The sequence below is a fragment of the Lepidochelys olivacea genome (genome assembly GCF_965140295.1).
Source record: "Lepidochelys olivacea isolate rLepOli2 genome assembly, chromosome: 4".
Taxonomy (NCBI): domain Eukaryota; kingdom Metazoa; phylum Chordata; order Testudines; family Cheloniidae; genus Lepidochelys; species Lepidochelys olivacea.
Window position 1 is genome coordinate 72,442,804 of NC_140414.1, and position 13,844 is coordinate 72,456,647.

General features: G+C 42.7%; 1 protein-coding gene across 1 annotated transcript in view; it reads left to right on the forward strand.

Annotated features, from left to right (window-relative positions):
* Nucleotides 1–13,844, forward strand: part of TMA16 (translation machinery associated 16 homolog) — a 53,028-nt gene that overhangs the window by 13,048 nt on the left and 26,136 nt on the right. Inside the window, exons 3-4 of the mRNA XM_084626292.1 lie at nucleotides 1,451–1,488; nucleotides 2,678–2,762. Of these exons, the coding sequence (XP_084482418.1) occupies nucleotides 1,451–1,488; nucleotides 2,678–2,762 (123 nt within the window). The remainder of the gene's footprint in view (nucleotides 1–1,450; nucleotides 1,489–2,677; nucleotides 2,763–13,844) is intronic.

Below are 13,844 nucleotides of genomic sequence, written 5' to 3' on the forward strand. Positions count from 1 at the left end.
ATCTGCCCATGCTATTTCCTTTGTCCTCTCCTTTCATTGGTGTCTTTTTTTCATGCTGTTACCTACAGATGGAATGAGATTGTTTTTTCTGTGCTCTCCTCCTTCAAAATCCTCCCCCTTTGCTTTGCTTCTCACCACGTGCTTCCAATTCTGTGCACTGCACTCCTTCCCTCTTTTCCTACAGCAGTCTCTATTTCAAACATTAGGTACAACTCACATTTTAATTTGTTTTAATATTAAATCCTTCCTTTACATTTTCTGTGCTCATCACATTCCAGATTTGTCTAATTTAAAGTCTGCTCATCCTGCAAATCCTACACTCAGATGAATTCCATTGACTCATTTTTCTTTAAGCATTTTCATCTTTTAGCTGGCATTTATAAAATTGCTCTTACTTGTGAAATATTTAAAGAAATAAAAATAACTTCAACTTCTCCTACCCCCTGCTAAACTAATTTATTTAGATTTAGACTCTACTACACAAAAAGAGTGTCCATCCCAGGTAGAGGATGCCCTAGGCATTTTGGGGCAGATCCTCAGCTCGTGTTAATTGTCATTCGCACTACTGAAGTCAGTGTCACTATAAGTTTATACCAGCTGAGGATCTGCTCCTTTATTTTGTATATTTTAATCAGACTCTTCTCCCATGTATAACTTTTGGAGAGTCTCCATCACACGGAGTAATACTGTTTTTAAAAGACCTAATAAAGCTTTAACGTTGCTGTGTTAATCTGCCATTATTATAATGGTTTTTTCTGTGCCGAAGTAACAATAATTAGAACACTTCTGTATATTTTAACCTGTCTTGCTGGAAACAAAATTAGGACTGATGTGGGTCATTGCTGGGGATTGGACTGAGCTCTCCAGGGGTAAAATCATGAATCTCTACTACTGTACTTGAGCAGCTCCTTTGGGTAGTAGCTCTAGGCGACTTGAATCTTTTGTAAACCAGCCACTAGAGTGGGGCATTTAACAAATACTGAACAACAGGTTATATATGCCTCCTTCAGCATTGATGAGGTTTCAGTATATAACCCATAATTCAAAGAGAGTGAGAAAGAGAAAAACTCTTTGGGAACAGATGAAGAAAATCTTAGTGTAAAAGCCATTGGCTGGCTTTGTGACGATATCAGAACACTTATTTATATCTACTTGTCACAATAAAATGTTTATATTGTAGGGTCCAATAAATATCAAGAGGTCTTTTTACTCTGCCTTCACCTCCCTTCCACCATTTCTTTAAACAACGCAGTAGCGAAATGTTGGAAATAGTTTACTAAAATCTGAATTAACTGGTTGCCCTGGAGCTCTCACATAAAAAGGGAAATCAGAAGTTGTGACATTGGCAGGTTTTAGAAGTGGAATTGTGCTACAACATGTTTTCACCCAGCTTTTCCATTGATTTTTCTCTTGGGAAATGGTTGACTGGAGTGTGCACTTTGTCTTTTAGGTTGAAGAATGAAAAAGCCTTGCGTCTGAGTATTGTAGGTGAGTATCATAAGCTATTTGGTTGAAATCAAAATTAAGGTTTGTCCTATAACTTAGGTCTTACAGACTTTTGTGGGAAAAGAAATTCTATCCAATTGTTCTCTGTTTGGGGTAAGGACTGTCTTTATAGCCTATTAATAAAGTGTATAAAATTGTAAGAATATCATGGATGTTCTCACTTCAACCTGGCAACTGCAAATGAAATCAGAGCTAAGAGGAGTATGGGATTTCTTGACTTCACTTCTTTGCAACACATGTGGAGTTCATCACGTGGCTGACTGTAGCAGTAGGCAACTTGGCATACTACAGAACAAACCTTTATTTCATTAATACCACCAAGTCTTGTCAATCTATATGATTAGATGTAGCCTTCTCCGAAGTTTATACTTGTATCATCTCATGTAGATGTTTGTGAACTGGCAGAGATGCCAGGCAGCAACTGGGAAGGCTGGTAGATTTCAGACCACAGTTTGATACAGTGTTTTAAAGAGTTTGATTTTTACCTTGTTAGTTTACTTTACTCTTAAATTATGCAGATCTGTTAATCAGGGAATGAAAAGGCCTCAGGCCAGTTTCTCAGACTGCAACTCCAAGTTGCTAATTTTGACAGTTTCTCCATTACATATTTGATTATCTTGATATTGATCCAATATGGTGATTCTGTCCCCCCCCTCCCCCATCATGTCTTAATATAACATGATCTGAAAGTGATTTTTGGTACTTTTAAACATTTCACAAGCAGTACTTACAGAAAATTTTTTAACAATTTTTAAGATGTTCATCTAATTCCTCTGCACTGTACTATCTGAAAAAATTATACTGTGTATATTGATTGCTGAAAAATTGGGTTGTGTTTTAAGAAAAATAAATTGAACATTTTCTTCCTGATTTCTAGTACTTCAAAACAATTTAGGTATGTATGTATGTATTTATTCTTTTAGTAAAGGAGGATGAAAAACATCTGTAAACAACTTCTACCTTCTCCTCCAAATTAAAAATAACTGGATGAAACCTATTCTTTGTATTAATTTCATATCTAGACTGAGACCTTGTACTTGTACCATAGTGAGGCAAATTTTTATGACTGAATTTTACACCCCTGAAAAATGGGATTTATTGCAGGAACATTGATAGGCTTTGGTCTATGCTAGTGCTACAATAATAATTAACACACACTTTGTTCCTGTAGGAGAAAAATTGCAATGGTTTCAAAGTCACCTTGATCCCAGCAAAGCAGACTACACAAAGAAAGAAGCCTGTGAACTAATTGAAAAGTAAGAATGGGGTATACAATAATATAAAAGGCTCTTTTTTGATGGAAATAAGATTGACTTACTGACTGGTAAAATTAAGATGAATCTTTATTAAACTAAATATTTCCCTTTTGTATTTATTATTAGAAATCTCATTGATTTATTAATAGTGAAGATATTATGCATTAGCATAAGTAGATCATAATTATTCTGGAACTACTGGATGAGGTCAGATTATATCCAGAGAGACTTACCCACTCAAGTATTATATCTCTGCATATGTAGTGAAGGCAAACTCAAATTAAAATGGGTACACCTATATCTTTTCCAGTAACCGCATGATCAGCAATCTAAATGTTTATGTCCCCAGTGCATGAGGTGTTAGTCGCATTTCTTGGTGAAAGTGCAATCTACAGGTTCTACTTCACTTAGCCCCACTTCTTAGCTTTGTCACATTCTGTTTTAGGAAGGCCTGCTGAACAGCGCCAGAGCTGTTTCAAAAGTGGGGGCCTGTATGGGGACTATATCATTACTATACATAAGACTACATATACCAAAGGCTGCCCCCATTGCCAATTTGTCAGCTACATCTCTTGCTAGGTTATGCCTGTCTCATGATGGTAAATTCCTTTTACCCTCAGTATTTATGGCATATTTCGTATGCAGTTCAATGAAACCTGCATTATTGAGGAGCATCTCCAGTGCTACTCTGGGGCAGATCCATCACTGGTATATGCTATAGGATCTACTGCCATCTTATGTTTTAAAGTCTTCGCAGTATAATGATGGCATGAGACTTTAAAATATCCTCAATGTATCCAGAGTACTTTAGTTTGACATTTTAGTGAAAGACCACTTATAGCAGGCAACGTATGATTTTTTTTTTTTTTCCTGGGTTGCAGAGCGGTTACTTTAAGACAGGTTACACTAAGTTTAAAAAAAAAAACATTCACATTGAAAACACTACATTAAAACAGCAGTGTTGTGGTTGTGAAGTCAAGTACCCAGCAATTAGGAAATGCTAGAATTATGATTGCTTGTGCAACTTTAATTTGGCTCCCTTGTGTATAACCATTCTGATAGTCCTTAAGTACAGCCCTGGCTCGAGCATGCTGGAGTACTGACAGAGTCTTTGGAGAATTTAGCTTCCAAACTCTTAACAAATCTTTACTGGAAGTCAAAAAACAGTGATTTTTCTCATAGGCAAGGCCGCCCTGAGGGGGGGGGGGAACAAGTGGGGCAATTTGCCTCAGGCCCTGGGCCCCGCAGTCAGGGCAGGGGTGACAATTCGGCAGCGGGTTTTTCAGTCCCTCTCTTCCTCAGCGGCGGCACTTCGGAGGCAGCTCAATCGCTCCGCTTCAGTCTTCTGTGGCAGTTTGGCAGCGTGTCGTCCTGTCCTCTTCTTTCTTCGGCAGCATGACTTGGGTTTTCTTTTTTTTTCTTTTTTCTTCGACGCTTGGGGTGGCAAAACGAACTATTTTTTATGGAAGGGGCCCTTGAGATTGCTTTGCCCCAGGCCCCCTGAATCCTCTGGGTGGCACTGTTCATAGGCTCGTATCTTAGACAGGTTTGGCTGTTTGTTTCACCCGAATGGCAAAAATAGGACAGCCCCGTCTACCCCCACCAAATTTCAAGTTCTTGCTCCAAAGCGTGGAGGCACTAGAGCTTCTCAGAGAAATTATAGTACAAATGTTTAACCTAGGCAAAATAACACTTTTCTCTAATCTCGTTCTTTGAAGTGGCAAAATCATTTTAGCTGAAACATTCAGAAAAGTTCTGCCTGAGGCAGACACCTGATCTGAGAAATTTCTGCTCAAGTGATTAAAGTTTGGCAAAGTTATAAGCAACGGAAAATAGGGTCTTATAATGGGAAGTGTCAGGCAATCAAGGAAGAAGGCTGTACTTCTTCCAATCTGGTTTAGAGGGTGTCAAGGTTCCTCCCCCACTCTGAACTCTAGGGTACAGATGTGGGGACCTGCATGAAAAACCTCCTAAGCTTATCTTTACCAGCTTAGGTCAAAACTTCCCCAAGGTAACAAATATTACCCCCGTTATCCTTGGAATGGCCGCTACCACCACCAAACTAATACTGGTTACTGGGGAAGAGCTGTTTGGACGCGTCCTTCCCCCCAAAATACTTCCCAAAACCTTGCACCCCACTTCCTGGACAAGGTTTGGTAAAAAGCCTCACCAATTTGCCTAGGTGACTACAGACCCAGACCCTTGGATCTTAAGAACAATGAACAATCCTCCCAACACTTGCACTCCCCCTTTCCTGGGAAATGTTGGATAAAAAGCCTCACCAATTTGCATAGGTGACCACAGACCCAAACCCTTGGATCTGAGAACAATGAAAAAGCATTCAGTGTTTTACAAGAAGACTTTTAATAAAAAATAGAAGTAAATAGAAATAAAGAAATCCCCCCTGTAAAATCAGGATGGTAGATATCTTACAGGGTAATTAGATTCAAAAACATAGAGAACCCCTCTAGGCAAAACCTTAAGTTACAAAAAAGATACACAGACAGAAATAGTTATTCTATTCAGCACAATTCTTTTCTCAGCCATTTAAAGAAATCATAATCTAACACATACCTAGCTAGATTACTTACTAAAAGTTCTAAGACTCCATTCCTGTTCTGTCCCCGGCCAAGACGACTACAGACAGACCCACAAACCCTTTGTTTCTCTCCCTCCTCCCAGCTTTTGAAAGTATCTTGTCTCCTCATTGGTCATTTTGGTCAGGTGCCAGCGAGGTTACCTTTAGCTTCTTAACCCTTTACAGGTGAGAGGAGCTTTCCCCTGGCCAGGAGGGATTTCAAAGGGGTTTACCCTTCCCTTTATATTTATGACACGCCCCCCAAATCTCAGCTAGGGTGAAACACTGGCTGGGATTTCTTCCTGGAGCTCTAGGAAAACAGAGTTAATAAGACACATGCATCTCTAAATATACTACCAAGTACATAAAGACTAACAATATTTTCCACATCTCAAGGACGATTTTAACCAGTTGATTCTGGGAAACTTTCACGGGAGAGTGCATCAGCCACTTTGTTAGAAGCTCCTGAGATGTGTTGGATGTCGAAATAAAAATCTTGGAGAGCTAAACTCCACCGAAGAAGTTTTTTGTTAGTTTCTTTGACGGTGTGAAGCCACTTTAGTGCAGCATGGTCGGTTTGCAGGTGGAAACGCCGTCCCCAAACATATGGGCGTAGCTTTTCCAGAGCGTAGACAATGGCATAACATTCTTTTTCAGTGACTGACCAGTTGCTTTCCCTCTCAGACAGTTTTGTGCTGAGGAACACTACAGGGTGGAATTCTTGATCAGGTCCTTTCTGCATTAAAACTGCTCCCACACCACGCTCGGATGCATCTGTGGTTACTAGGAACGGTTTGTCAAAGTCTGGGGCCCTTAGTACAGGGTCAGACATGAGTGTCGCTTTAAGCTTGTTAAAGGCCTTCTGACACTTTCCGGTCCACTGAACAGCATTTGGCTGTTTCTTTTTGGTTAGGTCTGTCAGTGGGGCAGCGATTTGGCTGTAGTGCGGTACAAATCGTCTGTAATAACCGGCCAAGCCTAAGAAGGATTGAACCTGTTTCTTTGACCTTGGGACAGGCCACTTTTGGATAGCATCCACTTTGGCCTGTAGGGGGCTGATAGTTCCTTGACCCACCTGGTGTCCAAGGTAAGTCACTCTGTTTAGGCCTATTTGACACTTCTTAGCCTTAACAGTTAGTCCTGCCTCCCTTATGCGCTCAAGGACTTTTTGTAGATGTTCCAGGTGGTCTGCCCAGGAATCCGAAAATATGGCCACATCGTCAAGGTAGGCGACTGCATATTCTCCTAATCCCGCTAGGAGACCATCTACAAGTCTTTGGAAAGTGGCGGGTGCATTTCGCAGCCCGAAAGGGAGTACATTAAATTCATACAGCCCGAGATGTGTGATGAAGGCTGACCTTTCCTTGGCAGATTCATCTAGCGGTACCTGCCAGTACCCCTTGGTTAAGTCCAAGGTAGAGATGAACTGAGCCCTTCCCAGTTTCTCTAATAGTTCATCTGTGCGTGGCATGGGATAGTTGTCTGGGCGAGTTACAGCATTTAGCTTACGGTAGTCCACGCAAAAACGTATTTCCCCATCTGGTTTGGGAACTAGAACCACTGGAGATGCCCATGCACTTTCAGAGGGGCGGATTACACCCATCTGTAACATATCCTGGATCTCCCGTTCTATAGCAGTTTTAGCTTGAGGAGACACCCGGTAAGGTTGGACCCTAATTGGGTGAGCATTACCTGTGTCAATGGAGTGGTATGCCCGTTCAGTCAGTCCTGGGGTGGCTGAGAACGTTGGCGCGTAGCTAGTGCACAGCTCCTGGATCTGCTGTCGCTGCATACGCCCAAGGGTCATGGAGAGGTTCACCTCTTCCACACCACCAGCACATTTCCCTTCGTAGTAGACACCTTCAGGCCACTCAGCGTCGTCTCCTCCCTGGGCTGTAAACTGACAAACCTTTAATTCTCTGGAATAAAAGGGCTTTAGAGAATTAATATGGTACACCTTAGGCTTTCGGTTGGAGGTGGGGAATGCTATGAGATAATTAACAGCTCCCAGGCGCTCCTGGACCGTGAATGGCCCTTCCCATGATGCTTCCATTTTATGGGCCTGGAGCGCCTTTAAGACCATGACCTGGTCTCCTACTTTGAAGGAACGCTCTCTGGCATGTTTATCATACCAGGCTTTTTGCTCTTTTTGAGCATCCTGTAAGTTTTCTCTAGCAAGGGCTAAAGAGGTTCGGAGGGTGTTTTGTAGGTTGGTTACAAAGTCCAGAATGTTAGTTCCTGGAGAAGGTGTAAATCCCTCCCATTGCTGCTTCACCAACTGCAATGGCCCCTTAACCTCACGGCCATATACAAGTTCAAATGGAGAAAACCCTAAACTGGGATGTGGTACAGCTCTGTAGGCAAAGAGCAACTGCTGCAATACTAGGTCCCAATCATTGGAGTGCTCATTTACGAATTTACGTATCATGGCCCCCAAAGTTCCATTAAACTTCTCCACCATGCCATTTGTTTGATGATGGTAAGGAGTGGCAACCAAGTGATTTACCCCATGAGCTTCCCAAAGGTTTTTCATAGTTCCTGCCAGGAAATTAGTCCCTGCATCTGTGAGGATGTCGGAGGGCCAACCTACCCTGGCAAAAATGTCTGCTAGTGCCTGGCACACACTTTTAGCCCTGGTGTTGCTTAGAGCTACTGCTTCCGGCCATCGGGTGGCAAAATCCATGAAAGTCAGTATGTACTGCTTTCCTCTGGGTGTCTTTTTCGGAAAAGGACCCAGAATATCCACAGCTACTCGCTGAAATGGAACTTCAATGATGGGGAGTGGCTGGAGAGGAGCTTTGACCTGGTCTTGGGGTTTTCCCACTCTTTGGCACACCTCACAAGACTGGACATAGGTAGAAACATCCTTGCCCATTCCCTCCCAGTGGAATGACCCCCCCAAACGGTCTTTGGTCCTGTTCACCCCAGCATGGCCACTAGGGTGATCATGGGCTAAGCTCAAGAGCTTGGCCCGGTATTTAGTTGGAACTACCAACTGTCTCTGAGGATGCCAGTCTTCCTGGTGTCCCCCAGAAAGAGTTTCCTTGTATAAGAGTCCTCTTTCTACAACAAACCTGGATCGATTAGAAGAGCTGAGAGGCGGTGGGTTGCTCCGTGCCGCCGTCCAAGCTCTCTGGAGGCTTTCATCTGCTTCCTGTTCGGTCTGGAACTGTTCCCTTGATGCTGGAGACATCAGTTCCTCATGGGATTGTGGACCTAGGCTTGGTCCCTCTGGAAGCGATATAGGGGATGGAGCTGTTTCTGTTGACTGTGAACCGCTCTCCGCTGGTGCACTATGTTGGGATTCAGGCTCCGGCTGAGCCTCTTGTGTAGGGTTATCGGCTGCTGCCAGTTCAGGTTCGGTGGGGCCCTCTGGTGTTGAGGTTGCAAGTACTGGATTCAGTGCTGACACGGGGTCTGGTGTTGGTTGTTCGGCTGGTTCCGGTTCTGGGACTGGTTCCGTCTGGGTCTCTGGGACTGGATCCACTACTGCTGTTGCAGACATTGGCCTGGGGTCCAGGTCCATCACCTCTGACTGGGTCCTGTTAGAAGTTTCCGGAACAGAGCTAGGCCTCACGGCTTGTTTAGCCTGGTTGCGGGTGACCATTCCCACCCTCTTGGCCTGCTTCACATGATTGGCCAAGTCTTCCCCCAACAGCATGGGGATGGGATAATCATCATAGACTGCAAAAGTCCACATTCCTGACCAGCCCTTGTACTGGACAGGCAACTTGGCTGTAGGCAAATTGAAAGAGTTGGACTTGAAGGGTTGAATCGTCACTTGGATCTCTGGGTTGATTAAATTGGGGTCCACTAAGGAAGCATGGATAGCTGACACTTGTGCTCCGGTGTCCCTCCACGCGGTGACCTTCTTCCCACCCACACTCACAGTTTCCCTCCGCTCCAAGGGTATCTGGGAGGTATCTGGGCCTGTGGACCTCTGGTGTGATTCCGGTGCAATGAACTGTAATCTGTTGGGGTTCTTGGGGCAGTTGGCCTTTACATGCCCCAGCTCGTTACACTTAAAACATCGTCCAGCTGACGGGTCACTGGGGCGAGGAGGGTTGCTGGAGAACGGGGTGGTGGGACGATAAGGGGTCTGGAGGGTTCTTTGGGAGGTAGGTGGGGCTTTGGGCGGCCCCCGGTAATAGGGTGTGGTCTGGGGTGGTCCCTTCTGGTCTCCGCTCCAACTGCGACCAGTTTTCTTCTTCTCTGCCACCTCCACCCATCTGGCTCCAATCTCTCCTGCCTCAATTACAGTTTTGGGTTTCCCATCTAGGATGTATCTTTCTATTTCCTCAGGAACACCCTCTAAGAATTGTTCCATTTGCATTAGGAAGGGCAAATTTACTGGAGATTCAACACTTGCTCCTGATATCCAGGCATCCCAATGTTTTACAATGTGGTAGGCATGTCGGGTAAATGACATGTCTGGTTTCCACCTTAGGGCTCTGAACCTCCGACGAGACTGCTCGGGTGTTATCCCCATTCTGACTCTCGCCTTGGATTTAAACAGTTCATACTTGTTCATGTGTTCTTTAGGCATTTCAGCTGCCACCTCAGCTAAGGGTCCACTGAGCTGCGGCCTCAGCTCTACCATGTATTGGTCAGTAGAGATGTTGTACCCAAGGCAGGCCCTTTCGAAGTTTTCTAAGAAGGCCTCAGTATCATCACCTGCCTTGTAGGTGGGGAACTTTCTGGGATGGAAAGTGGTACCTGGAGAAGGATTGCTAGGGTTTGTTGGTATATTCTGCTGGGCCTTTATCCTCTCCATCTCCTCCACATGCTTCCTTGCCTCCATTTCCCTCTTGTGGGCAGCCTCCTGTACCTCCTTCTCCAGCCGCATGAGTTCTATCTGTCTTTCATGTTCCCTTTGTTTTTCCTCAGCCTGAAATTTGGCTAATTCCAGCTGTAGTCGAGCTGAGGATTTGGCCATTCTAACCTCTCTGTTTTTAACTAACTTTACACCCGAGGTTTAGAAATAAACAAACAAAACTTGGCTGTAAACTTTTGCTGTGCTGGAATAGAGTACCTATTCTCTGATAGTGATTGTCAGCCTACAGAAAAAGACAATTCCCTTGTCTCTGCTCTGGGCCCAAATTAAAGCAAAAAACCTCCAACTACTTGGAAAACTGCTTACCCAGCCCAAAGAAAAAAAAAATTTCTTTTCAAACCTGTGCTCCTTGTAAAACAAAAAAAAAAAAAATCAAAATCCTAAAAAAAAACCTTGCCACTTTTGTCTCCAGGCAAATGGGTAGAGCACACACCCCCTATTTACTTTTAGGAAGAAAAGAAAAAAAAAAAACCTCTGGGTTGGAAGACTGTGAATTTCCCTGCAGGAGTTAAGTACCCTGCCTCCAGGCAAGAAAACCTGCAATTCACAAGATAATCCCCTTTTGTCTCTGCTTGGCCACAAAGCAGAGAGAAACCAAGCTGCTTTCAGTTTCAAAGCTGCCTTCTGGACTTCCTAAAAATTCCTTTTTAAAATCTGTATTTCTAGTTCAAAAAATCTCAACTGGATCTCAAAATGATTTCAGGTTAATCCCACCACTGTGCCACCATGTCAAGGTTCCTCCCCCACTCTGAACTCTAGGGTACAGATGTGGGGACCTGCATGAAAAACCTCCTAAGCTTATCTTTACCAGCTTAGGTCAAAACTTCCCCAAGGTAACAAATATTACCCCCGTTATCCTTGGAATGGCCGCTACCACCACCAAACTAATACTGGTTACTGGGGAAGAGCTGTTTGGACGCGTCCTTCCCCCCAAAATACTTCCCAAAACCTTGCACCCCACTTCCTGGACAAGGTTTGGTAAAAAGCCTCACCAATTTGCCTAGGTGACTACAGACCCAGACCCTTGGATCTTAAGAACAATGAACAATCCTCCCAACACTTGCACTCCCCCTTTCCTGGGAAATGTTGGATAAAAAGCCTCACCAATTTGCATAGGTGACCACAGACCCAAACCCTTGGATCTGAGAACAATGAAAAAGCATTCAGTGTTTTACAAGAAGACTTTTAATAAAAAATAGAAGTAAATAGAAATAAAGAAATCCCCCCTGTAAAATCAGGATGGTAGATATCTTACAGGGTAATTAGATTCAAAAACATAGAGAACCCCTCTAGGCAAAACCTTAAGTTACAAAAAAGATACACAGACAGAAATAGTTATTCTATTCAGCACAATTCTTTTCTCAGCCATTTAAAGAAATCATAATCTAACACATACCTAGCTAGATTACTTACTAAAAGTTCTAAGACTCCATTCCTGTTCTGTCCCCGGCCAAGACGACTACAGACAGACCCACAAACCCTTTGTTTCTCTCCCTCCTCCCAGCTTTTGAAAGTATCTTGTCTCCTCATTGGTCATTTTGGTCAGGTGCCAGCGAGGTTACCTTTAGCTTCTTAACCCTTTACAGGTGAGAGGAGCTTTCCCCTGGCCAGGAGGGATTTCAAAGGGGTTTACCCTTCCCTTTATATTTATGACAGAGGGGAAGTGAAGGCAGCTATAAAAAATAAAATATAACAAATGGAAGAAAGGGAAAGTTTATAGTAATGAATATAAACCAGAAGTTAGGAATTATAGAAAATTGATGAGGGAAGCAAGAGGACACAAGGAGAAATCTTCCAGGGAGTTTTTTAAATATATTAGGAACAAAAACTTCTGACAATGGTATTGTTCCATTACTAGATGGAAATGGTAGAATTATGAATAATAATGCAGAATAGGCAGAATTGTTCAATAAATATGTTTGTTCTGTAATTGGGGAAAAAAGCAGATGATATAGTCTGATCAAATGCTGGTGATAATGCTCTTTTAATTCCACTAATATCTCTGGAGGATGTTAAACAGAAGCTCCTAAAGTCAGACATTTTTAAATTAGCATGTCCAAATAACTTGCTTCCTAGAGTTTTAAAAGAGGTGGCTGAGAAGATTGCTGGACCATTAAGGTTGATTTTCAGTAAGTCTTAGAGCAATTAGGAGGTTCCAGAAGACTGGAAGAAAGCTAATGTTGTGCCAATATTTAGAAAGGGTAAACAGCATGACCCGGCTAATTATTGGCCTGTCAGCCTGACATCGATCCTTGACAAGACAATGGAGTGGCTGATACAGGACTCTCCTAATAAAGAATTAAAGGAGTGTAATGTAATTAATGGAAATCAACATGGGTTTATGGAAAATAGATCCTGTCAAACTAACTAGATTTTTGTAACTTTTTTTATGAGGATACAAGTTTGGTTGATAAAAGTAATAGGGTTGACATAATATACTTAGATTTCTCTAAGGTTTGACCTGGTACCACATGCCATTTTGACTAAAAAACTAGAACAATATAAAATGAATATGGTGCCAATTAAATGGATTTAAAACTGGCTAACTGATGGGTTTCAAAATGTAACTATAAATGGGCAATCATCATCAAGCCAGTGTATTTCTAGTGGGGTCCTGCAGGGATAAATTCTTGGCCCTATGCTATTTAATATTTTTATCAGTAACCTGGAAGAAAACATAAAATCACTGTTAAAATTTGCGGATGACAGACAAATTGGGGGAGTGATAAATAATGAAGAGGACAGGTCACTGACTCAGAACGATGTAGATCGCATGGTGACCTGGGCACAAGCAAACATGTTTTTAGTATGGCTAAATGTATACATCTAGGAACAAAGAATGTAGGCCACACTTAAAGGATGGGGACTCTATCCACTACAGCCCACAAATCTTTTTGAAAGTCCCTGCTTCCCAGGATAATCAGCTGAACATGTGTGAGGCGGTGGCTAAAAGTGCTAATGCAATTCTGGGATGAATAACAGGGGGCTCTCAAGTAGAGGTAGAGGTTTTTTTGCCACTGGTGCAACTGCTGCTGCAATACTGTGTCCAGTCCTGGTGCCCACAATTCAAGAAAGATGTTGATAAATTGGAGAGGGTTCAGCAAAGAGCCATGAGAAAAATGAAAGGATTTAGAAAACATGCCTTACAGTGATAGACTCAAAGAGCTCAATCTGTGTAGCTTAACGAAAGTTAGGGGGTGACTTGAATATAGTCTGTAAATATCTACATAGGGAACAAATATTTAACAGGTTCTTTAATCAATAAAAAAAGTATAACATGATTCAATGAGTGGAAATTGAACATAGGCAAAAATCAGACTGGAAATAAGGCATGAATTTGTAATGGTGAGAACAGTTTACCAAGAGTTGTGGTGGATTCTTCATCACTGACAGATTTTAAATTGGTTGCATATTCTTTCAAAAGATATGCTCTAGGAATTATTTTGGGCAAGTTCTATGCCCTGTGTTATGCAGGAGGTCAGACTAAATTACAGAGGGCATTTTGGCCTTGGACCTTTGCTATAGGTGGAACAGGTAATGCTGCGTATAATAACAAACAGGTAGGAGCAAAATCTGCTCTCTCCTCATTATCCTGTAGTCGTTTGGAAGTTCTCCCAGTACAGCGCTAGTCTTCCTTCTCCCAGAGGTTCTTGGCTACAATAGGTGACAT